At 42.9% G+C, this 26,009-nt stretch overlaps 1 protein-coding gene across 1 annotated transcript; it reads left to right on the top strand.

Annotated features, from left to right (window-relative positions):
* The first annotated feature begins 11,110 nt into the window (after nt 1–11,110).
* Nucleotides 11,111–24,337, top strand: LOC128732393 (aminopeptidase N-like). Its single transcript, XM_053825642.1, has 7 exons — nt 11,111–11,760; nt 19,327–19,621; nt 19,680–20,031; nt 20,093–21,338; nt 21,394–21,933; nt 23,208–24,134; nt 24,202–24,337. Exons 1-7 carry the CDS (start codon nt 11,111–11,113, stop codon nt 24,335–24,337), a joined length of 4,146 nt encoding a protein of 1,381 aa, XP_053681617.1.
* The last annotated feature ends 1,672 nt before the right edge of the window (nt 24,338–26,009 follow it).

Below are 26,009 nucleotides of genomic sequence, written 5' to 3'. Positions count from 1 at the left end.
GTTGATTTCACAGTGCTCGACGGGTGGTGGCGCCGCTGTCGTTGTCACTGGAGCGCAAAACAAACGTGCTGCTACTAGAGTAAGTGTGTGTGTGTGTGTGTGTGGGTTAGCATAGTTATGTATATACAACGAAGCAGAGGAGGCGTGGTTTGCCGACGCACCATTACTACGGTGATTCGCATGATGATTGTGGTGGGGTGATAGCTACCAAAATTGGTAACCAAGCTTCGAGAGTGAATACAACCAGCAGCGCCTGCTGGGCTGCTGCTGGTGAATGTGGAATGGCCATAAAAAAGGTTGGGGAAAATTAATTTACGAGTATGATTTTCACAGCTTATATCTTGCTTTATGGGGCTATAAAGCACACTTTTTACGCTCGTCTGTCCTACATATAGGAGGAGGACGTGTCGCCGGAACGAGTGTACGCGAGTAGGTAGCAAATTGCTCGTTTCTTTTTTCGTGATGGACAAATGCTACGGGCGCTTTTGGAAGTGCTCGTTAGTATTAGGAATAGGTACCTACCGGGTGAAAATTATGACCCTGTTTAGCATCGTTAGTTGGATCCGATCGGAAAGCCTTGTATTTTATGCTGCGAGATGATATCAACTGCTTTAACTGCTTTGGTTTAATTGCGATCCGTTAAATTTGACACGTTAACTAGCAGCCAACTGCCCGCTAATGAAGGTGAGAGCCTCGCGACCTGTTCGAAGGGCTTTATTTGTTGATCATTACCATTTGATCAGTTTGCCTGTTATTTTACGTATTAAGATAACTAATTGTGTCATGATCAGAGATGTAAAAAGGTATCTGTTATTGTAGTTTATCCCATTGAATCATTTTCTTGAAAGAGTCCAAAATACAAAATGACCATCGTCGAACCCATCATGAAGAACTGCTACCTGATCCCTAACGAGTTGGCCCCTAGTACTGCCCCTTGCAGCTCGGAGCTTTCGGGAGAATCTGATATTGATTTCAGTGCAGCTACTTTCATTCGATTAACCACCAACACACACCGCGCTGTTCCTCTTACCGCAGCTCAAAAATATGCCACACAGCCGTAATGGCCTTTGCTGGCATTGGACATTACATCAGCTGGATCTTTGATTTGATTGGTTCCAGTACCCGAAGTAAATCGATGGAATTCGACACTCTTCGACCATCCACCCAACTTTCGTCCAGCGAATTCACTTCTTCACCGATTCATCGTGGATGTCCTCGTCCCATTCGCTGCCGGTCGTCCATAAATCTTGCAATAACGCATGCTTAATGCCAAAATGGACTGGATTGCCATTTTCCTGCCACCTGGTGGTGAATTCACCAATGCGTAGCTAGTCGTAGCAGCCCCGTTGAGCTCAGAAAAAAATTCATTGCGTTGTCAATTGATTTACGGTAATGTCAAGCAACTACGCTCAATGCTTTGCTCATACTGCCAGCTCCATCTCGAAGCTAAGAAGTTAGACATCGTAAGACACTTCGTGTCCGTCGGATATGGCCGATCCGGCATTTACAACATTCTCTCCCTTCTGGTGAGGGGCGAGAGCATCGAACGGAAACCTAGTTCCTAGCACTCGATGATGCTGCGTGACCGTAGAAGTTAAAGAGGAAGAGCAACAGGTCAAACGATGAAGAGGTGCCTAGCCAAAGTAGACAATTTATGCAAAAGCGCCAGTCGACAGCGCCCGTATCTGAGCCACAGGTAATCACTCACAAGGAACGGCTGAAGGTGCAGATGAAAAATATCGTTTCGACGAAGCACGATGAGACCCACTTGATGCTGCTGGACGGAAACAATTGGCAGGAAACCAAGTAGTTCACGTCCCTCGCCCCGGAAGTAGGCGATGACGTCTCTTGCATCAAGTTCCCGAAGAACGTCCTTCTATGGCTAGCGATTAGCGAAAAGGGAATGTCCAGGGAGCTGTTCTTTCCTTAGTACACAACTAAGTACGATCATATTGGTGGGTCGTTCAACCATTTGCACTGCCTATCTCGTGCAGTGGTTAAAAAAAACGGCATCTTTTTCTGGCTGCTGGTATGATTCTCAGACCTCGCCCGGATTGTGTATTCTTCTGCTCGCCCATTGTCTTCAGAATTCGCTTAAAATTAGACTCCCAATTGCTTATTCGAAAGCTTCCTCGTCCACGCAATGCTTGCTAACTACTGCATTCATTGCTCGTGAGAATTCACTCACAACCTCTTTCAAACGTTTCAGGTATGGTTGCATACTGTCGAAGCATCCGGAGCATTTAACCAAAATAGGACCTTCTGAGCTTGCTTATCTTCCGCCCTTATGCAACTGGAGGTATATTTCTTGGATATCCACACCGAAAAAAAATTGTAATAAGATGAAGGTCGTCAGAGGCCAGCTGCTTTTTTACTGATTTCAGTACTTGTTTCCACTATCGTTTTGTTTATGCTAAGTTACTAGTAGTAGGTAATAATCTGTTTATGAACAATCATGAAACGTAGAACCGCGTACCTATTTTTTAGATCCGACAGTAATCCTATCACATAAAATGTTGTTTACGGTGAATTTTATTATCAAAGAATTTTATAAGTATATTTCGACACTCTACGACCGTTAATTTAACAGTGAAAATTATTGGCCAATTTCACGCTCAACGTAAATTTGGCATCACTCCCATTTCCTTGGTAACGTATCAATAACGACGGTTGCGGATTCGGAATTGCAATCGAAACGAAGTAAAGTGTTTCATATCAATTCAAGTGAACAGTTTGGGCAAAATCATTATAATATCTTACCAGATAACTGTACGGGTGATAAATTAAAGTTTTCTGTGTTTCAAGTTATGCTTCGCGAGTGATGTGATGAATGGAACGGCCAAAATTAAAGAAAAATCGACGGCGAAAAAGTGAAAATATAGTGATGAATTTTAATTGGACAGAAATCTCAGTTTTAGTGTAAGTTATGCCCCAAAAAGTAATAGAACCTATAGAATGCAATGTTTAGTGCTTCGAGTTGCAAGATCTGATTACGGCTAGCAGGTTAGTTGAACTAATTTTATTTTTTGTGAAGGTTTCCCGAGTCTATGGGAGCATATTGATACACTGAAGAAGGGAAGGGAAGAGTGATATTCGGTGCCATACTGACTGCCATAAATGGACTCTGACGACCTTGTCCTTAGCAAGTTGTCGTTGTGACTCCTACCTTTTGTCCAATGCTGGAAGGTGCATGGGCCGAACCAAAATATAATCTGATATTATAACCGGATTCGAACCCACAACACCCGCCGACGGCATTAAATCGAACTTCAAAGCTGTGGTGGGCAGTATTGCGAAGCTCTCAATCGTGTGGTCTCGTTTCTTCAAACATACGTTCTCGTTATATCAAACGCAATGGCATGAGCATCGTTCTCGGATTCATTTTCTTATTTTTTCATGCCCTGCGATGAGTTTTTGCGTGTGTGTTTTTATCAATCGCCACGGTCGTCGCTCTTGCTCGTCATTGCTACCCGAGCAGTTGATACCGAGCGGTCACGAAGGCCCGCACTCGCATCGCAAGCGCGAGATGAAAAAAAGGAAGGCAAAATTCACAGCAACACATTGTTTTCACGCTCGCGGCGGGCTGTAGACAGCTCACAAACTGTTGGTTTCGTGAGTGGCCTGAAAAAAGCGACGCTACGAGGCTGCGTGCTCGCGAGTGTATCGGTAGCAGAAAGCACGCACGCAGCCCCAACGGTTAGTTGTCGTACGCTTGCGATAGTGGAGTATGCGGTAGATGCTATACTTCGCACACTCGCTCGTGTACAGGTTGGCATCGTCTGCTTCTCACTCGATTTGCAACACTAGCCGTGGGTGTTCAGGCACAGTTCATATTTCTCTACCGTCTTCATTCGATCTGAGATGCTATAGGGTTTTTTATTTAACGCATTTTTATCGTGATTGAAAAACAGGTTACTGTGTTGATTGATTATGTTGGGAATTACGTCAACTATGAAACCATTAGCAGAGTAGCCCTATTTTCCCAAATTTCTTGAATATTTTCGAACAAACACATGTTTGGACATGGACATCATAGTAAGAGTGCCTAAGACCGAAAAAGTACATTTTGGTCGTTTTGGTTTTTACGTCAACCATGCATCCATGGGCAGCCTAATCCAGCTATAGTTGAGCGGAAACTTGTCAACCAGTTCGTTCGCCAATATCGGATTTTTGAGATGATCTGACAGACAGTTTAGGGGGTTAAAGCACTGCGTACCCTAGGCAAAACCATCTTTAAAAGCTTTTCTGGTTTTCCGGACGACGGAGGTCATCGATTATATCGGGAACAGATTCTAGAAGGATCCTAACGGCTTCAAGTGCGCTATCCTGCATACTGTCTTGCAGCGTTTCTCGTTGTCCAAGTTACAGAATCGTTTTGTGTGCGTAGTATACTCATAGCTGCTGATGAAGATGATGAAGGCCATAGCTACGGTTCACCCTTGAAGGCGCGTAGATTACTGGAGAGGGCTTGTATAGTAGCCAAATGTTCCATCACCAAGCCTACGAAACTTGACCTTCTGTTTTTATTCGACAGACTAATGCAGCCTGCTGTTGGAGTACGGTACAATTGCAGAGCCAGTGCTCCAGCCGAGATTCAAGCATAACACTGGCTTGTTAGATTAGTGTCGTAGCTCGAGGTCAACTAGGAGGCTTGGAAAACGTACTTAACCTCTTTTTTGCTTTTCATCGCTTGTTCAATAGCGGCGGCTTCTGCTGTTTACTAGCCAGCAAACGAGACAGGACTTTCCGTTCTTTTCTAGACAGCTTAAAATTCCCGTCTGCTTCTTCTTCCCCTGCATCATTTTCTCCCTTGTTTTCCAAATTGTATTCAACATCTTTGGTTAAGTATTAAGTTTCCTGTTCGAACAAACTATTACTTCTATTCATCTCTTTTCTATTTTCCACATTCTTGCACTTGCATTGTTTCTTATTTAAGTAATATTTTTCACGTAAACAAAAATTGACACTTGTCCAAGTCTGCTCGTTCTCAGCTGGTGTGATGGCTTCATTTGCCAGCAAAGTTCAATTAGATCAAGCACTTACAGAATGATTTATCGACATAGCAACGAATGCATTGTCCGGGGGTGCTCCGGAAGCAGGAATTTTGCCATTCAAACGACACCTAATTCAATTAGTTTTTAATTACATTTGCTTTTCTTCGTCGGGAAACGATCTCTTCCCGGACGAACAGTATTAAATTCGACCTCGAATGATGTATGCATGCAGAAGGCAAATTCCATTATTTCGCCCTAATCCGGACGCATTAAAGTAACCCCCGGAATCACTTCTTGTTTTGACTGGTACCACCGTTATTGTTGTTGTTGCTTGCACTTTAGGTTGGTGGGTGGTGTGGTGGTTGCCGATGATGAGATAAAACAGCAGCATCATCATCGTAAACATTATTTCCGAGCTTTCCGGCCGATCCCCCAGACAGACAGACAGCAGTTCCGACTCACTGCTGCTGTGATAAAGTGTCTTCCGAGCCATAACGAAACGGAACAAGTGTCCTGTTTTTCACGCCAGATGCTATCCCTGCTGATGTTTTCGCCGATAAGTTTTCTCAGAAAATGTAAGGGAAAAGCCACCGAAATTCGCACCTAATTTTATTTTCTGAAAATATTTTTCTTGAATGTGTATTATCTATAAATATTAGGTGTAATAAGAAAAAATTGCGCAAGCAAATGCACTTTACAGTTAATGGTTGCTACAAATAATTGCTCACGCAGAGCAACCACAATCCGTGCCTTATCAACCACTAAATTTTCCACCCGCACTGATTTCACATCATAAATAATCAAACGTGTAAACAAACAGCACGATTCTCATGGCCTGCTGGGCGACGGCCAAAGAGAAGCAGACTGATACTTTCCCAATTATTTCCCTGTCAATCCAGCTGAGATTAATCTTCAAAATATTGATAATACACACTACCGGTAGCATTGTTCAGGGGAAAAACGAAGATATTCAACACCCTGAATTCGAATTGAAACGATGAGGGGACCTTTTTTGCAGTGAAGCGTTATTACCCCGAACTTCAGCAGACAACAATAGCATTTACGGCATTATTAGGGTGCATGCATGTACCGTACAATAACTGATAGAGGTAAGAGATTTCAAGTACCTACATACTTTGTCCCAATTCACCCTGCGCCTGCAGCATCCTCATCATCATCGCCACGATCCAAGATAGAGCGGAATGTAAATTCTTAAATTACATCATAGCAACCCTCCGCAGGACTTAACGACACTTTGACACGAACATTGTGTGTGCTATAGACTGGCTGCATGGAGGGCGCTACAGGCTGGCAGAATCACCTCAAAAAGAACATCCATTAAGAGCATTATGTTTTCCCACTTCGACTGGATTTGGACGCGGTAAGCAACCCATTGTTATGTGCGCTTTTTTGTTGTTTCCCCCGATTGTGTCGGCTAATGGGAAAAACATAATGTTACAAATTACATCTCATCATGCACTTTCGCCAGTCTGTTGTAGTTTTGCTATGCTCTGTCTCTGTTGTGCAATGATTGGTTAAAACGAATACTTAACGGTAAAAGATCCTTTAAAATATTTACGTTTATGTAAAATCATTTCTCATGAAATTTTTTAATCACATGTGTTAAAATGAACTTTTTGGAGAATTGAAAAACGCCCGGTCTTTGATTAGCAATCTATTTTTATAAAAATCAATGCACGTTTGTATGCATTGCCGTTATGACATCTGGACCGGAACAACTGGACGGTTCTTCACCAAACTCAGCATACGTGAAACATTGCACTGGCAAAAACGAGCGAAAAAACAGACGCAATTACGATACGGCCTGACGGCTGACAAAATATAGAGGATGTTATGTAAAATTTTCCGGTGAATCTCTTGGTGCCAAACCCTTTCCTGTTTGTCATCGGAAAATTGCCCCCATTTTGCTCATTTTCCCCTATTTTTGACCTTTTTTCACAATTATTGGACTATATCAAGCTAGACTTCAAGAAAATAAACCTTAAAAACCTGATACTGTTGTGTAAAAAAGTCCGCAGAATCCAATAGGGTTTACTCCGTTTAGCTTAGAGCAGTGACATAGCCAGGATTTTTTTTTTTTTTTTTAGGGGGGGACAAGCAATTTTTTTATTAGAGAAGTTTCAAACCTAAGAGGTTCACTCGCCTCTGGAGAAAGGCCAAGTAGCAAAAAACCATTTATTTAAGTTATATATTTAATGCTTATGTTACAGAATTTTCTTCCGAATTAATTAATTTTTTAATTAATTTAACTAAGTATTCCTGTAACACAAGTAACTTTCTAATGGTTTTCAAAAGTTTGCGTACAGTATGATTTCTGCTAATTAGTTTGCTGTTGAGAAGAATGTTTTACAGGATTTTTAAAGACTGCATGCTTCGGGCACTGTCGCATCGAGCCTACTTTTCCCTCCGCAAGACGCTTCGATCAAGGAGCATACGCCGCACAAAGCTGACGATGTTAGCTGACAAATTTCTCGCCGGATCTCTTCGAGGTCGGGAGCAGGCACGCAGTTGTCGTTTGTAGGCACTCCGAGGTTAACTTCCGTTGCGTCTCGTATTGCTATATCGTCGTTGAGGTGCTCATCGAAATACTGCTTCCACCTGTCGACCACCTCGCACTCGTTTGTGATTAGATCGCCTCCCTCGTCCCTACACATGTCAGGTTTAGGTGTGTAGCCCTTATGAGTTTGGTTCACTTTCTCGTAAACCTAGCGCGTGTCATTAGCCCGGAATAGTTGTTCCAGATCCTCACGATCTCTGTACTCCATCTGGCGGTTTTTCCTTCTCAGGATCGTGGTCAACTCATTCCTCGCTCGTCAATACTTGGCCAAATTGTCTCTCGTGGATATGCTTAGACAGTTTTTCCAAGCTCTTTTTTCCACTCTATCGTTTGTTGGTATTTCCCATCAAACTAATCATTTCGTGCACTCGAAGTTTCCACTCCTAGCACCGCCACGGTGTTCAAAATACCGTTATTAAAAAATAAAATAAGCCATTTAAACGGAAAATATCAATTGGTTTGTATTGCCATCCTACACCTCTGAGCCAATTTTTAAAAAAATCGATCGACGAATTTTTGAGTTACGCCCTGTTGAAGTTTTAAAGGGCAGATTGCTCAAATAAAGTTGATAAAAAATTTCAATGACACTTACAAAATGAACGTAAATCACAGTCGGTATTGATTTTTTACGCAACATATGCCCATTGCCGATCATTTTAGGAGTTTTACGCTGTATTGGGACTAACCGGAAATGTTCCGGATTAAGTTATAGCTGCGGGAAATAGCCACTATCGAACATGAACAAATAATTACCATGCGACACCTCAAATTACGCCGGAATTTAAAAACTAGATCACTGACAGTCAGATCAACTACCTAGTACCACGTTGGTTATATATGGACAAGTTCTGGGGACTTCCGGGAACACCCAGACCAGTGACCAGTTTTGTCCAGAAACAAAAACTCATCATACGACACCTTAAATCACACTAAAACTTTTAAAATAGATCCAAGTAAGAAAATTGAGTACCAAGAACAACAATGGCCAATTCATAATATGACATTTTTGATAATAAAAATTTACCACACTGTGTTATTGACTTCGCAGGGGTTCCCGGGGTCCCCCAAATATGTCCAGATATGACCAAATCTAACCCTAGATAGCAGATTTGGCTTCCATTGATCTAGTTTTTGAATTCTACTGTCATTTAAGGTAACGCACGATAGGTTTTTGTTCATGGACGAAATTGGCCACTTGTCTGGGTGTACTCGGAAGTCCCTGGAACTTGTCCAGATATAACCAACGTGGTGCTAGGCAGTTGACCTGTAGCTGACTGTCAGTAAGCTAGTTTTTAAATTCTGGCGTAATTAGAGTTGTCGCATGATAAGTATTTGTTCATATTCGATACTGGCTATTTCCCACAGCGATAACTTAATCTGGAACATCTCCGGTTAGTCCCGGGTTAGGAGTTTTTATGATGATGTAGTTGAAGAAACGGCCTTTTATCCTCAACACGCACATCCTCTCATTGAACGCTTTCCAGTCCATTACGCGATCCTACAATTTTCCCAACACTACGAAGCCCGTTCCCAGCTCGTTAGTCGCTCCACCGCTCTGGAAAAATTGGGCTTTGCCGCCACGGATCCTCCACACCTGCGCGCCTTTTCGACAGATCTCCTGCAGTGCCACGATGCCAAACTTTCGGGGTTTTAACTGGTCGAGAACGACCAGTTTAGCGATCTGTTTTACGCATTATCAAACCATTTACCAACCAGTACATATATTTTATGAATATTAATGTAATGATAATAATGATCATTAACGCAAGCAGAAGATGACTGGTAGGGGGATTGTCGTCAGACTTTATAAATGCAAAACATTTCATATCTATTTGGTACAAGTTGACAATAGTTTTATACTTGAACAGCTCATCATGACGTGATCGGAATTAGAATCACCCCTTAAAATTCATGATCGGAATTAGGTGCACTGATACATCATGTATTATGATGTATTTTTTTCAACTTTCGGTAAGTAATTTAGGCATTTTAGTATTTTTTTTTGAAACATAATTGAAAATACTTGCTAAAGACACATACCATATAAATATATGTCAAGGCTATACTTTTCAGTGGGGACTCAAAGATGAATCAAGCCTAAGGTGATCGGAATGAGGTGCTTTCACGGTACTATATTTTCATATAGTAGAAAGACAAAAAAGTTTGTTCTTTTAGATCGCTTAGTTTCTGAGGAAAATGATTCGCTAGGCACTGGAATACCTGCAATACATTATTCATATCAATATAAGCGCAAAAGCTTAAGAAATTCAAAATTTAAATAAAAAAAAGTCGACGTTTTAGTAAAAATTTCGTTGGCAAAGGCCGCTGAATAAATACTGAAATTAAACTCCTGAAAGTCTACCACCAGACTCACACGTTGTTTAGAATCCCGCCAACCATGCGTTGGCCCGTTGTGACCGTTGCGTGGACTTGGTAGTACCCATCAGCATCTAGAGTGTGAAGTTCACTAAAATGAGTAAGTAAAAAGTGAGTAGCTCTCTATATGATGAACGACAATTGATTTGCCGAATTTCCGTACTAATAAATCCACCATTTGTAGGATATTCTGCTGATAATTGATTAATTAGGAGGGCGCATAGAACTGCGATGTTGAAAAATAAAGCCAAGCGCTGAGTGGGTTATAAATAGCTTGAAATATGACCACTCCACTTGTATTGATCTTTTCATTTATAGACCAAAGCAATTGATTGGGTGAATTGCATACCAACAGAGAATCGAGATTCCATTTGCCTATCTTAAACAAACAAAAATTGATTGTGTCCACAACATGTCCACTTCTGTGATTGAAACAAAAAATGACAAATTTACCTCCAAACCAAATGCTCTAGCTAGACCATCTCTAGACTGCCGAACCAAACTCACTCGAACTTATCACACTTTCTGTGATGCACTCCAATTTGACAGCAAACCATTGTCGAATTCGCTATTATCAGGTCCGGTGATAAAATCGGAAATATGTACCATCAGTTGTAACCCGATATTGCTGTAGTCAATATATAAACAATTATATCAGTAAAAATGAATGACATACGGACTGACTATTGAGTGGAGTGCTTTCCCGCCCTGGGCGCAACACAGAAGTTCGCGAGCAGTTAATTCAAGCCACCATCTGTTAGTGATTAGAATTACACGATACACTCAAGTGGATTGCGGTGTCGTGCCCGCGGCCGTTGGCGTTGTTGGAACAAATATGGTAAACAAATTGTATTGTGATGGTTCCAAATTTGATCCTCTGCTGATGTTCCGGGCGGAAATAGCGGCAGCGAATGGTACGACGTCGTCCGTTTCAACCCTGCTGTGCTGATCGAAAACCTGGACGTTGTTGTCCGTCGCGCTGGAACATCGCTAAACGGCGGTTAAATAGCCTTGGTATCGACATATTTTACTCAAACCGCTACAAGCGGTTACAAAATGAGATAACACATCAAACCGATGCAATACAACAGTTATGCGGACAGTTATTGACAGTGAGTTATCAGGCGGTGTTTAGTATTCAAAAGACCGCTGAACGCTAAGGATGGGTAAGCCAATTTGGGTGTTGTGTTCGCTGGCAGCAGTGCTTTGCTTCGGTTGGCCGCTGACCGTCCGCGGTCAGTTGAATGGCGACAACCATCGGCTGCCGAACAACAGTTATCCATTGCGGTATGACCTTGAACTTACCACGTACGTCCACGAAGATGGCCGCGCCAGACAGTTTCGCTTCGACGGAAAGGTTAAGATAGAAGTGTTTGTTAAAGATGAAAGGAACAGCAGCATCACCTTGCACTACCGGCAAACGACGATCACACACGTTAAGCTGTGGTCGTTCTTCGGAAATGGAACCGAAAACGTGCTGCTGGATGATGATTCCAGCTTCCAGCTGGACCCGGTACGGGAATTCATCTCGATTACGCCAACGGGTGTCGATCTGAAGGGAACATATTTCCTGGAGCTGGAGTACAGAGGAACGCTACGTGAGGACAATGCCGGATTCTATCGGTCCTCGTATGTGGATGATGAGGGAAAAACACGCTGGCTTGCCACGACACAGTTTTCCTCTACGGATGCACGTCACGCTTTTCCGTGCTACGATGAGCCCGGAATTCGGGCACCGATTGGGCTGACGGTCATTCACGGAGAAAACTATACCGTGCTGTCGAATAACCTGCCGAAGGAAAGTACGCCCGGGTGAGTACACAGTAATTCGAACATTCGAGCACTTAGAAGCTGGTGGGTAGGAATAACTTTTGCAGTCAACATCTGTTTAGTACATTGGTGCCCAGGCATAGGCATGGTGCGGGCCAAATCAGATCGCCCGTGAATGCCGCGCGCCGCAATAATCTCTAGTCATTCCTGTGCATAACAAAATGTAAAATAGGCGACAACAAAAACCATTTTCTAGGAATCACCATAAGATTTAAACCGAAAAGCGAATTATCTCAAAGAACCACATGCGGCCTGCGGGCCGCATTATGGCCATCACTGGTTTAGTACTACAACTGGTATTTAAATTAAATGTGAACGGATCGGGAGTGAACGAAGACAATTTTTTTTGAGGTCCAGAATCTACTGTCATCTAAGTTTTTATCATCCAATTTTCAAACTCACCTAACAGGTTTAGTGACTAGAATTGGTCATAAAATCAATAATAAGAGGGCAATAAAACTCGAATTGTTAATATTTTTTGAAACGGTGGTTCTGCAATTGATGAAGGGACTGTAGGGGAAAGCAATGAATTTTTTTTGGAATTGAGGGAAAAGAGCAGAAAGGTGAGGGGGGGATTATTGGTATCTACGCTTAACAAGCAGTCGTTTTGACTCCTACCTTTTGTCCAATGCTGGAAGCTGCATGGGTCGAACCACTATCAGCGATTATGACCTGATTCGACCTGCAAAACCCCCTTATTAAGGTAGCGACGTATCTGGTTAGGTTGGGTTGGGACACAAATTGTGCCTCATCCTTCGTCTACTGTAGAAACCACCGACCGAGAAGTTTTAATCTAACTTGTTTTAACTGTCAAGACAACGACACTGTCCAGGCCCTTGCGACTTACGAGGTACTGCGCGTGACGCTGCTCGTCTGTCAGCGTGTTAGCCGCGATTCTCAGCGCGGGTTTTCGGGGAAAGGCTCCGAACCCCACCCACCATCTTCTTTATTCTTACCTCACCAGGAACGACCAACCATAATGTGGTTATGTAAAACTTCCAGCTTGGCAACTGCTTTATTTCACCCTGATATAGGTTTCGTCGTCCACCACAACGCATCTCGGATTCATTACCCACTAATCAGCTTCCTTGCACGGGTTTTGGCCACCGTGATTTGTTTGTCGTTTCGGTTCGCTGGTTCCGCACTTTGAAAACGTAGAGACCTACACTTTTCTTCGTTTTTCAATCAAATCAAATGGAAATATGCGCCATGATCGCGAATCGAAAATGTTGGTCTCTTGAATGTCTAGGTCTCCTTGGATAACTTCAGCGCCCGACACATCGTCGAATGATGGATTTCCAGTTGCTTTTCTATGCATCAGCGATACGTAATCGAATTTTCCACGACAGCGCATATGATTTTTTGGCGTTTTGGAAATAGTCATGTATGTTCGCTGTTCGATCCATTGAAGACTGCCGTAATTTGCAAAAGCTGCTGGATATTTTCGTTAATTGGTATCGCAAGAACTGGCTATAACATTAATGGCCTGATGCTCAAGAGAGTTGAACATGCCAACGACCTGAGTGTTGTTGTTGTTCTTCTTCTTCAGCATAGAGCCGGGAGACGAGTGCTTGAAACAGCACGAGTTTTCAACTCGGTCTTGAGCCACTCGTCGCCAATTTCCTATTCGTCTCAGAAGTCGCAAATCGCTTTCAACCTGCTCGAGCCATCGTGCACGTTGGGCCCCCCTATTCCTAGTGCCGGTGGGGTTGTTGAAGAGGACTATTTTCGTCGCGCTGTCGTCCGGCATCCTTACGACGTGTCCGGCCCACCGTAGCCTGCTAACTTTCGCTAGATGTACGATGGGAGTCTCCCCAAGCAGTGCCTGTAGCTCGTGATTCATACGCCTCCGCCACTCTCCGCTTTCAGTTTGTACTCCGCAAAATACCCTCCGCAGCACTTTCCGCTCGAACACGGCAAGGGCGCGTATGTCCTCCGTGAGCAGCGTCACGGCTTCAAGTCCATAAAGAACTACCGGTCTAATAAGGGTTTTGTACATTGTTAGCTTCGTGCGGCGGCGTACGGTTTTCCGGACAAACTGACGCGACTGATCAGAGCTACATTGGATCGAGTGATGTGTTTCGTACGCATCTCTGGGACACTCTCGAGTCCCTTCGAGACGCGACGAGGGTTGAGACAAGGTGACGGTTTATCCTGCATGCTGTTCAACATCGCTCTTGAGGGGGTGATCCGACGAGCGGGTATCGAAACGAGAGGCACGATTTTTACTAAGGGTAGCCAACTTCTAGGCTTTGCAGATGACTTCGATATCATAGCCAGGAACTTTGCGACGGCGAAGGCAATCTACGCCAGACTGAAAGCGGAGTCTAGGAGAATTAGGCTAAAAATAAATGCATTGAAGACCAAATACATGAAGCATTAGGGGCAGACTGGGAGCCAAAGGGCCTACCGGGCCTTTGAGATTGGGGGCCCCAGTGTGCAATATTCTCTTGACAGTAAATAAACACAAAAAATGACATCTACTCAAGACACATCAGCGTTACAAGGACAGTACATCGAATAATTATGGGCTCTATCTTGTAAGTCATGTCGTGCAACTTAACTCGACTCAGTCATTGTCGAGTGTCGAGTACGAGGAAAACGGGCAGCATAGCGGCTCGATGCACGATCGAAACAAAACAAACTCACTCGTCATTAGGACCGAGTCACCATCTTTTAGTGTGTGCGTCATATTAGCGGTTCACGATACTCTAGTTTGGACGCATTGTTCTTCAATTCAATCTACGCTACTTCGAGTTTTAAGCAGTTGAACAGCCCACATGAGGGACCATCACGTTGACAAAGTCGCCTGCGAGGTTAGAATGGCCATGATTTTACGGTCGATAGCATCATACGCAACTTTGAAATTAATTAAATAATTGTGCGTTGAATTCTGTATTCCTGGACTTTTTGGAGGATCTGTCGCAACGTGAATATTTGATTCTTTACTGACCGTCCTTCAGCGAACCCGGAAGAGAAGTTTCCACATTCTGATGAGTGCCACTGAGCATCTTTGTCACCAATGCAGCGGTTTTCTCATCTACCATCCATTTATATTTCTGTAGATTCTACGTTATAGGGTTAATTACCCTAGGATTCCTGCGTTTAGAATCCAGAGGATTCTTATTTCATAGTGAAAAAATGTCATAGGGAAAAAAGAACCCACCGTCTAAAAAACGCCAGTACGAAGAGCACGTGCTCGCCGGTCCAGAGGAGAGGTTCGCCAGCAACGACACACGGAGTTTCTACAAAACGGTAAGGTGCAAGAATTTTGCCATGCCTGTGATGTGCAATGATAGTGCTGGCAACCTGCTTACTGACGAAATGACGGTAACAGCCAGGTGGAAGAGTATTTCCCAACGCTGTTGAATAGAGAAGTAAACACGAAGATCAGCAGGTACAGGATAAGAATTGTGAGTGACGGTCAAGCTGTGGAGTCACCAACACAGGACGAGGTTATAAAGGCAATCAGTGAGCTGAAAAACGGTAAGGTTGCTGGAAAGGATGGTATCTTGGCTGAACTTCTAAAAGCGGGGAGCGAGCAGCTGTACGAAACAATTCGCCGCATCATTGTCAGGATATGGGCGGAAAACAAATATCGGAGGAGTGGTTGATTGGCCTCATTACCCATCTTTTTAAAAACGGACATCGACTCGAGAGTAAAAACTATCGAGGCATTACGTTGCTCAATTTTGCCTATATGGTGCTCTCCCTATCCTGTGTTGTAGACTGAGACCGTTAGCGGAGTTCTTCGACGGCGAGTACAAAGCTGGTTTTCATAAGGGTCGCTCCACGATGGATCAGATATTTACCCTGCGTCTAGTAACTGACGGGTTTTGGGAGTACAACTAGCAGACTCATCATCTTTTTGTGGAATTTAAAGCGTCATACGATTCAGTCAAGCAAAATACGCTGTGGCAGTTAACGCTAGGACATGATTTTCCTACAGAACTAGTTACGTTGATTCGTGTGACGCTGGATGAGTAAAAATTATGTGTCAGAATAGCGGATGAGACCTCACATGCTTCTTGATTTTGCGGATGACGTCGGTATCACCGACATCAGCAGTAGAGCAGTGAAAAAAGCATTTAGGTCATTTAATTGGGAAATTGGGACTTACAATTAACACCGCCAAAACGAAGTATATGGCTAGCAGGGAACGTGGAAGTCCAAATGGTTTTGGTGCCGAAGAGGAACTGAATGGGGAACGATATGAAGTAGTAGATGAATTCATATGTTTTGGTATGCACGTGACATGTGACAATAAGTCAGAACATAGAACGACTAATTGCAGCTGCGAATTGGGCTTTCTTACGTTTTGCAGCAGAAGTCCGGAGCTTGCAAATTCGCATAAAACTGGCGGTATGGAGAACACTAATCCTCTCGGTGGCCCTTTACGGACATGAATCGTGAACGTTAAAGGAAGCTAATCGACGAGTGCTTAGGGTTTTTAGCAGACACATAAACCACGAGCTGTATTAACTATGCAAATATGCAGTTATAATGAAGGTAGTACAGTGTGGCAGTCTGCGGTGGGCTGGCCCGACGAAAGAGTAGCCAAAATTATTTAAAGCAGAGAATCAAGAAGAGGCCGTTTACTTTGGAGCAGACCCCGCAACTGATAAGGGGTTTGAGGGGTTTAGAGAATGGTAGCCCAGGATTGAGTACTGGAGGACCATAATCCATTCGACGCATGATCGATAACGGACCGTCGCCACTGAAGTAATCTAAGTATGAGACTTAAGCCGACAGTTCAATGTTTATGGGTAACAAAATGACGGATGAAATACAAATTCTAATTGTAAATTCTCAGAATTGAAGCTGCTTATATAAATATTTTCGGAGCTTGGACCCCAACAGTTCAACTCGGAGTCCCAACAATTCAATATTTATAAGCAGTAGAAAGAGTTCGACTGAAATAGTAATTTTACATAAATTTGCAAGTATTCAACCTGTTCATATAATAATCTATAAAGCTTGTGGCCCAAACATTAAATATTTATGTTTTAATTTTTTTGATCACCGTATATTTATGTTGTGGCTTTCGGGTTGATGTTTCTCGGTGAAAATTCAAGTTTATAATTTTTTTAAACTACGTTTCGGCTTACTGTTTTTACTCAGCCATCATCAGATTCTTAAATAAAACAATTTTCATTACACACGTTTAAACAAAATACAAATCTTACGTACAAACAATATTTATAGTCAATTAAAAAACACTAAACTTTTGTTGTCCGCTGTTTCTTCTATGACGACGCTGTTCGTGTCGTGTGCGGTTCTCTTCTGTTTTGTTCGAATCTTCTTAGTTTGTTCAGGGCGCCGACGTATACATTGGAGAAGCTTAGTGCGTCCCGCTGCAAGTTTACTGTTTTCCCCTATAGTTACTATATATATAGTTCGGCGGATAGAAAATCGGGAGCCAAATAAACGCCAAAAGCGGAGCCAAAAGCTTTTCAAAATCCAAAATGCAGGAGTAATGTTAAAAAACACACTTTATTTTCATAGAACTAGTCATTTTCAACACCCGCCAGTGATTATTTTTCGTAAAAACCTGCACATTTCACCATAATTTCAAATTTAATTTCATAAACCAGGGATGCCAATTCGCCTGGTTTTCTATCCGCCGAACTATATATATAGTAACTATATTTTCCCATCGTGTAGTTTTATGTGTAGTGTTTCCGTGTTCAGTCGTTTAGCTTCGTTGCTCTCTCTCTCTAAGATGACAGTCTCCGAGAATTTGAAAGCATGGCCGTGTTCTACCGCATGTTGTGTGAGTCCGGTCATCGATGATTTCGTTCGGATTGAGTTCTGATACTGTTGCAGACGTTTTTCCAGTGTCTGCGATGTTTGACCGATGTACACTTTATCATTACAACCACCACAGGGTACACTATACACCACGTTGGTTTGTTGCATTTTTGAAATTTTATCTTTCAGCTTTGAGAAAATAGTGTCTTTTATTTTATTGCAAGGTCTATGTGCAACCGTTACGTCATGTTTGTGCAGTACCTTGGCTACTTTCTCACTCATGCATGGGATGTACGGGAGCGATATGTATTTTTTAGGCTGTTCTTCGTTGTTGGCATTTTGTAGCGTGTTGTATAGTAAGTGTACTCTGTTGGTGAGTGTACGATTTATCAGTTGATCCGGATAGTTGTTTTTTCGTAGTGTGCTTTTTACAGCCAATATGCTCTCGTGTCTCTTTTCTGGATCAGTCAGCTTCAGAGCGCGATCGTGAAATAAAATATTTACTTTCATGATTTTAGGGAATTGCTTAGTCTTTTGGAGTCATTTCATCCAAGCAATTTGAAATTTAGAAGCACTTACATTTAAAAGACTATTAAATACTTAAAAATGTTTGTCATACCTGATTGCAGATTGCAATCTTCTATTCGTGGCATTTGGGCAATTTGGGCAATTTTATTTGTAGGCATTCAAGCTATATGACATGAGTTTATCATTAACTTAGAAACTTTAGTTTTAAATTTGCAACTCTTACAAGTATTTTTCGGAGTTTGGGATCACAAGTCCACATTAAAGCTGCAAAGAGAATTGAATTTATATATGAGAAATTACATTTGAATTTTTAATCATCAAATCGATTTCATGAATCATGGGGTCCCAACAATTGAACATTCGTGAGTCGTAGAAAAAGGTAACTTTAAATAGAAATTATGGCTCAAAGTTCGGGGCCCCAACAGTCCCATTTGAAGCTGAATTTTTAATCATCAAATCGGTCGATTTCATAAATCATAGGGCCCAGCAATTGAACATTCGTGAGTCGTAGAATGAGTTAACCTGAAATAAAAATTTTGGAAAATCTCATTTTGTGTAACGACGAAATTTTTAGTGGAGGCCGGTGGCCAGTCCGCCCCTGCAGATTGAGTGCAGATGAGATTCATTCGCATAACAATACGTCATCTCCTGTGGCGTAATCCGGCAAATCTTCCTTCGTATACTGAACGGTGTCGCCTTATCGGTCTAGATACTTTAGAACGACGTAGGAATATCCAGCAAGCTGTATTTGTCAATCGAGTGTTGAACGTAGGAAATCGATTGACCAAAAATTCGTTCGTTGCTTGTCTTTCGTGCTTCTTAGCATTCTCTTCGTTCCACTGGGATACAAACAGTTAAAAAGTTACAAACTAATCGTAGTGTTTCGATTTTTTCGGGTAGTCTTCATGAAATTGAAAAGTTCTTACCAGCTTCTTAACTCTCCCAAAGGGACCCGAAACCGTCCTCAAATAGTGATTCAAGTGTTTCATTTTCAAAATGTAGCATTTCAAATGAACTTCAAACTATGCGAGTGATTGTTTTAAAAGTTTTGCTTTACAAACACGTCAACTCGGGGTTGGACTTATGCTTAGTGTGGTGCGTTTTGTAAGAACTATCAAGTGTTGTGTCCCGTTACACTAAACGTAGTATGTATAACATGTACTTTCTTTAGACTAATTAGTTCATAGTTAATTGACCCGATTTCACCGCGCCGAAACAAGCAAAACCCACATTTCAATACTCCACCAAAAATATCTTATCTTTAATTAGGCCATACGATGGGTATGTAAAAACGGTATTCGAAGATACGCCCGTCATGCAACCTTATCTGCTGGGAATCATTGTGAGTGATTTTGCCTCGGTTTCGTCACCGCTCTACCCCCGGCAACGCGTCTTCGCTCGCTACAATGCCATCCGCAACGGCGAGGGAGATTTCATTCTGGAAGCGGGCCATAAGGTACTGGACGTACTGGAACAGTACCTGCAGACGGACTATGCCCTACCAAAAATATATCAGGTGGCGGTACCGGATTTCGCCCCAGGGGCAATGGAAAATTATGGTTTGGTATTGAACTGAAGTCTCTCAGTCTCCGTATTCAAATTAACATTTAATTTTTTTTAAGGTCACCTACAAGGAGCAAAGTTTTTTCTACGACAGCCGTTCGTCACCGTTGAGACAGAAGCACGCGATCGCTACCGTAGTGGGACACGAGTTCGGTCATCAGTATTTTGGCAACATGGTTTCGCCGGCCTGGTGGAGCTACCTCTGGATGAAGGAAGGTTTCGCCAGATACTTCGAGTATCTGGCATCGGATATAGCCTATCCGGAGTTTCGCATCAGCGAAACCTACTCGGTCGAACAAATGTACAATGCCTTCGAGCGGGATTCCCTTAGCTCGTCTCGACCAATGACGTACTACGTGAACACCGCGACGGAAGTCGCCAACGTTTTCGATGAAATCTCCTATGCAAAAGGTAGGGTTTTACGTTGGAATTAGAAATTGATTGTGATTCTAAAACTTTCTTGCTTCTCAAGGTGGATCCATGATGCGAATGTTCCAGCAGGCCTTTGGACCGGAAACGTTTCGACAAGCATTGATCAACTATCTACGTTCCAGAGCCTTCCAGGCAGCTGCTCCAGAAAATTTTGCCGAAGCAATCCAATGGGCGATCGACAACGCTACCGACATCGCACTGCCGGAAAATGTAACGGCTTTGAACATTCTAAAGTCATGGACCGAACAAAGTGGTTTCCCGGTACTTCACGTATCGAGAGACCTCAGCTCGTACGTGCATCTAACTCAGGAACGTTATCTTCTCAAATCATTAGACGAAAAAGGCTCTTCGTGGATAGTGCCCTACAATTTCGCAACCGCTAAAAATCCAAACTTCGCCATCACTTCAGACACTAGATGGTTGTTAACTAATAGTGCAACCCTACCAGCCGAAGGCTGGACAGCTTCCGATTGGATTATTTTCAACAAACAGCAAACCGGGTACTACCGAGTAAATTACGACGAACGTCTTTGGAACTTACTCATAACGCAACTCTTCCGCAACCATTCCATCATCAACAACATCAACCGTGCGCAGTTGATTGACGATTCGCTCAACCTGGCCCGATCCGGTCGGCTGGGCTACGACACCGCTCTGCGTTTAATCGCATACCTCAGTTACGAGCGGGACTACGTTCCGTGGGCAGCTGCCCACAGGAATCTTCTCGTCCTAACACGTCTTTTCGCGGGATCAGCTCAGCACCAACTTCTCGAACGATACTTCCTGTCGATGATCAATCCGGTATTTGCCGAGCTGGGACTAGAAACGAAACCTGAGGATAATCTTTTCGTTCGTCGGACACGGGAGCTGACCGCCCAGTGGGCTTGCCGAATGGGATCGGAGCAATGTCTGAACGAAAGCTCGCTACTATTACAGCAATCGTTACAATCGGTAAACGTTCAAGTGGATCCCGATCTTCGCGGAGTAATCTACTGCCATGGATTGGCGAAGGCCGGTGAAGATGTGTTCCTAGCAGTGTGGAAAAGAATGCAAACCTCGAAGGATCAACAATTCCGTGGGGATCTTATCAGCGCTCTTGGTTGTACGCAGAGCGAAGCTCTGAAAGAACTACTTCTTAATACATCGATTGCTGACGAAGTTGATGGACTCAATTACTTCGGTCAGGAGCGGGGAGCCATCTTCAGTGCGGTTTCCAGCAAAGACAGAGAGGGTACTGAAATTGCAATTAAATTTTTCGCAAATAATATGATGAAAATCAATGAACTGTAAGTGATGATTGATCGGTTTTAGTCTAAGCTAAAAGGAATATTTCGTTTGCAGGTACAATAAGGGAAATTTCGGAAAGCGTGCCATTGGCAATGCCGTAACTAGTTTGGCGAGTTCAATCGTCGATCTGGAACTGAACGGTCAGTTTCAAGAGTTAATCGATCAACTTTCCAGGGCCGGTTTGCTAAGAGACGCTGATATCCTACGGGCATTGGAGCAGACCAGCGAAAATCTGCTGTGGGTGCAGACCAAGGGTGTGGAAATAGAGGACTGGTTGCAGGCGTTCTTTCCGGCACCAACAACGACAACCGAAACACCAACCACAACAACTACCACAATCGGTACTACAACAGTGACGCCTAGTCCTTCGACAACGACATCAACTGTACCGTTAACAAGATCAACATCTCCACTGACCACAGCAGCACCCACTGCGACTACGATCCCCACAACGACGGACGAGGCAACGGTTGCTCCGACCGTGAGCACCACATCGGAAGCAACGATAACTTCCACGCAAGAGCGTACTTCCGTTACTGCAGCGTTGAAAACTACCACCGAAGACGACGGAGGGTCGGCCATTGCTTCCGTATCGTTTGTACTCCTAACTCTGTCTATGCTGAGAAGCATATTGTGTCTCTTCGTTTAGGGTTTAGGTCATTAAAAACGAAAGTGATTAAAGTTCACGACAAACCGGTGCCAACGTGGTAGCTTATGAGTTAACTAGCTTAATAATTAGTGTTTGATTTTTTTGTTTCAGAGTAGAATTGGTAGAAATACAATGGAAAACTTTTGTTTAGGAAGGCATAAACAAATAAATGTCACAAATCAACATAATGAGAACATGGGAACTATCTAGTTTTCGGCCTACTTCGACTTTCATGCAAAGGGAGAAGTTCTCGACCAACAATTGAAAAGGGTCCAAGTCCAAAATGTAAACAAACCGAGTGAGAATTATTCCTTGCTGGACTAGGACTCTCCAGTTCTACTATTGGCAACTCAGAACACATGGCCAAAAAAATAATTGTTTCTCATTACTGAAGACCATTTGCGTTTAACGATTATAAGTTATTGAACAATTCGTCCTCCTAGAACTACCGTAGCAGAACAGACAATGAAATGAACGAAGCGCAAGTTACTGCAAACTGCAAACCGCAAATAAAACATCTCTGCAAGAGAATACTTCTCAAATCCCCGTCAAATGCGCACTCAATAATAAATTATAAGGTTATAAATATGATCACTCTCCAAACACGAAAACCTGACAGTCCTACCCGCAGCCATACGCCCACGCCCACTCAGTGTCTGAATGCGTAAATTTTGTATAACCCCTTGTCGATATGTTGTTTTCCACCTTACAATAATTTCTAGCAGCACTGTAAAACTAAAACGGCTATAATAAATGGAAGATCTCGTTTAAGCGGACGTTGTTTTATTCGAGTGTTACAAATTTCATCAAACCATCCATTTTTCCTGCCAATTCGCGCAGAGCTATCGTTTACCGTACATTCTGGTCCTTCAAATCCGGATTTATGGAGGAATTTTGCATGGTTTGAAGTGGTTTAGTGGAAAAAATGGCTAGCACCGGTTGCTAGTTTCTCGTGATAAACTGAAAACGTTGGTGGTGCTCCGCCACCAAGATCGTGCCCGTGGCACAAGTGGACTGCCATATTGGTGAAAAAAAAAAAGTTGACGGTTGCGACCGGCTCAACTGAAACAAAAGAGACGGTACGGAAAGTGACAGCGAACATTGCAATAACAAAGAAGTGATTAACGTACAAACGAATGAATAATTTTGAAACGCCTCGTTTATCGTCGGCACAAATAAACAGAAGGAACATTCTCGATGCGCTTTCGGGGTCTAACAGCAACGTCGTAGATACATTTCCTACTATTGCTGAACAAAAAGCCGTACAGGACGCCATCGAAAAACGTCGTAAGATGCAGAATAGTTTGGATGCGCTGGTAGACCGTCGTGATTTGCTTCTCGATAAGGTACTTCGGATAAATGAGTCGTTGCAGGCAGAAAACATAAGTATTCATTTACTTCGGCTACATTTGGAAACATTACGAAGATGTGCGGATGATTATGAAAAGAATTATAGCGAAATGTCTACATTCCTGCCAAAAGAAGGCCGTGCCGAGGAACGCAAGGAATATGCTGCGTTTGAAAAACTTCACGATCAAGTTTACGTCGAACTGCAAGCAAGAATTTCACAAACTGAGCTCACTACAAAGTTATTGGAAACGCAGAACCCTTCAGTGATTCCGTCAAGTACCGCACCCCCGCCGGTGTTCGTTCAGACTAGTGTGCCTCATTTGCAAGCTCCATTCCCTACGTTTAATGGGAATCCGGAGAATTGGTATAGTTTCAAAAGCCTCTTTCAAAGTATAATGGCAAGATACGTGAATGAGTCTCCCGCGATGAAAATTTTATATCTGCGTAACTCATTATCGGGTGATGCGAAGGATAAAATCGATGAGGCTGTTGTCAATAACAACGATTATGAGAGCGCGTGGAAAATTTTGGAGACTGCATATGAGGATAAACGTTTGATTTTGGACACCCACATCGATACAATTCTGGATTGTCCAAGAATCTGCAAGGAAAATCGTGGTAAATCGCTAGCGAAACTGGTAGATATCTGCACAAAGCATACTGATGCTTTGAATAGTCACGGCTATCCAGTTGAAGGGTTGGCAGAGTTGATTTTAGTGAACGTCATTTACAAAAAATTGGATAAGGAAACTCAAGAACAGTGGGAAGTCAAGATTGGTCATGAGGATTTGCCAGCGTATGATGATTTCATGGAATTCTTACGGGAGCGTGGGCGTGTTTTGCAACGAACAAATCGTCCTCAGCAACATGTTACGCAGCAGTCAACCGCGGCTGCAATTAAACGCCAAGGATATAATCAAAAATCGCAGCCGTTTACAGCCAAATCGTTTGTTTCAACGTCAAAGGAAGTGTGCTCTTGTTGTAAAGCAGAGCATGTAATATACAGGTGTGCACAGTTTCTGGAAATGGGTGTAGAGGATCGAAGACTAGTCGCTATAAAGGAAAGGTTATGTTTCAATTGTTTAAAGAAACATCGAGTGATTGATTGTCCTTCCGACAAGGGATGCAAGGTACAACGTTGTAATCGAAAGCATCACACTCTGTTGCATCCGGGTAGCACAGCCACTACCAGTACGTCGATGTTAAAGGCTAATGAAAAACCTCAGCTTAAAGAGGCACCGGTTCAAACTGAAGGGAATCCAGAGAATCCAGCTCATGTGGACAGTGCCGTCGCCCTGTGCGCCAGTGTCGGCAGATCGAACCGTCAAGTAGTACTTTCCACTGCGGAGGTGTTTATGGTAGGAAAGGAAGGCGTCATCAAATGTCGAGCGTTATTAGATTCAGGGTCAGATAGTAACATCGTCACCGAAGAGCTGGCGGGTAGGCTGAAATTGAAAATGAATCGCGTGGACCTTCCTATCAGTGGTTTAAACGACATGCAATTCACAGTGAAATATTTGTTATCAACCAAGATCAAATCTTGCGTCGGTTCCTTTACATCGTCTGTATTGGAATTCTTGGTTGTCCCACAGGTTACTTCAACACTTCCCCTTGTCGAGATTGAAGCACGAGCTTTGTCTCTCCCAGCTGGAATAGCATTAGCCGATCCGAAATTTCAGACAGCTACGAAAGTCGACGCCATTATAGGAAATGAAATTTTCTTTGATTTGGTTAAGAAAGGACGCTTTAAGATTGGTAACAATTCGCTGACATTAGCTGAAACAGAATTGGGTTGGGTTATGGGAGGATCGATTCCAATCAGAAAAGGCAAGCTTTATCCACGAGCCTGCCAGTTCAATCGCTTTGAAGATAACCTTGTTCAGATCATGACAAAGTTTTGGGAATTAGAGAACGTTTCGTCTGATAATAGTATGACCACAGCAGAGATCGATGTTGAAAACCATTTTGCATCCACACACACACGTGATGAACATGGGCGGTATATCGTACGGCTACCGTTCAACAATCTGCAGAAAGACTTAGGGGAATCATACAAATTTGCATTGAAGCGATTAGATAGGTTGATGACGTCATTGGTAAGAAACCCAGACAAGCGGATTGAGTATGCTGAATTTCTGACAGAATATCTCGCACTTGGTCACATGAAGGAGGTACCGCACGCAGGTGATGGATGTTATTATATACCTCATCATGCAGTATATAAATCATCAAGTTCCACTACTAAGACTAGGGTAGTTTTTGACGCTTCAGCAAAGACTACCACAGGCATTTCGCTCAATGACACGTTGAAGGTTGGGCCTACGGTACAAAGTGACCTACTGTCACTTATTTTAAGATTTTGCACACACACAGTCGTACTGACAGGTGATATTCCCAAAATGTACCGCCAGGTCAGGCTTCATAAAGACGATTGCAAGTACCAAAGAATTTTGTGGCGAGACTCGAGTGATAGTTTGCGAGAATTTGAATTACAAACAGTAACGTACGGTATTTCAAGTTCCCCACACCATGCAACAAGGGTATTGACACAGTTAGCGAACGATGAAGGAGCAAACTTTGTTTTAGCTGCACACGTCGTCAAATATGACAGTTATATTGACGATTTCTTGACAGGCGGAAGGTCGGCTGATGAGGTGATTCATATTTACAA

Source organism: Sabethes cyaneus, chromosome 1 (genome assembly GCF_943734655.1).
Source record: "Sabethes cyaneus chromosome 1, idSabCyanKW18_F2, whole genome shotgun sequence".
In the NCBI taxonomy this organism is placed as follows: Eukaryota; Metazoa; Arthropoda; class Insecta; order Diptera; family Culicidae; genus Sabethes; species Sabethes cyaneus.
This window is presented reverse-complemented; position numbering and strand designations above follow the sequence as displayed.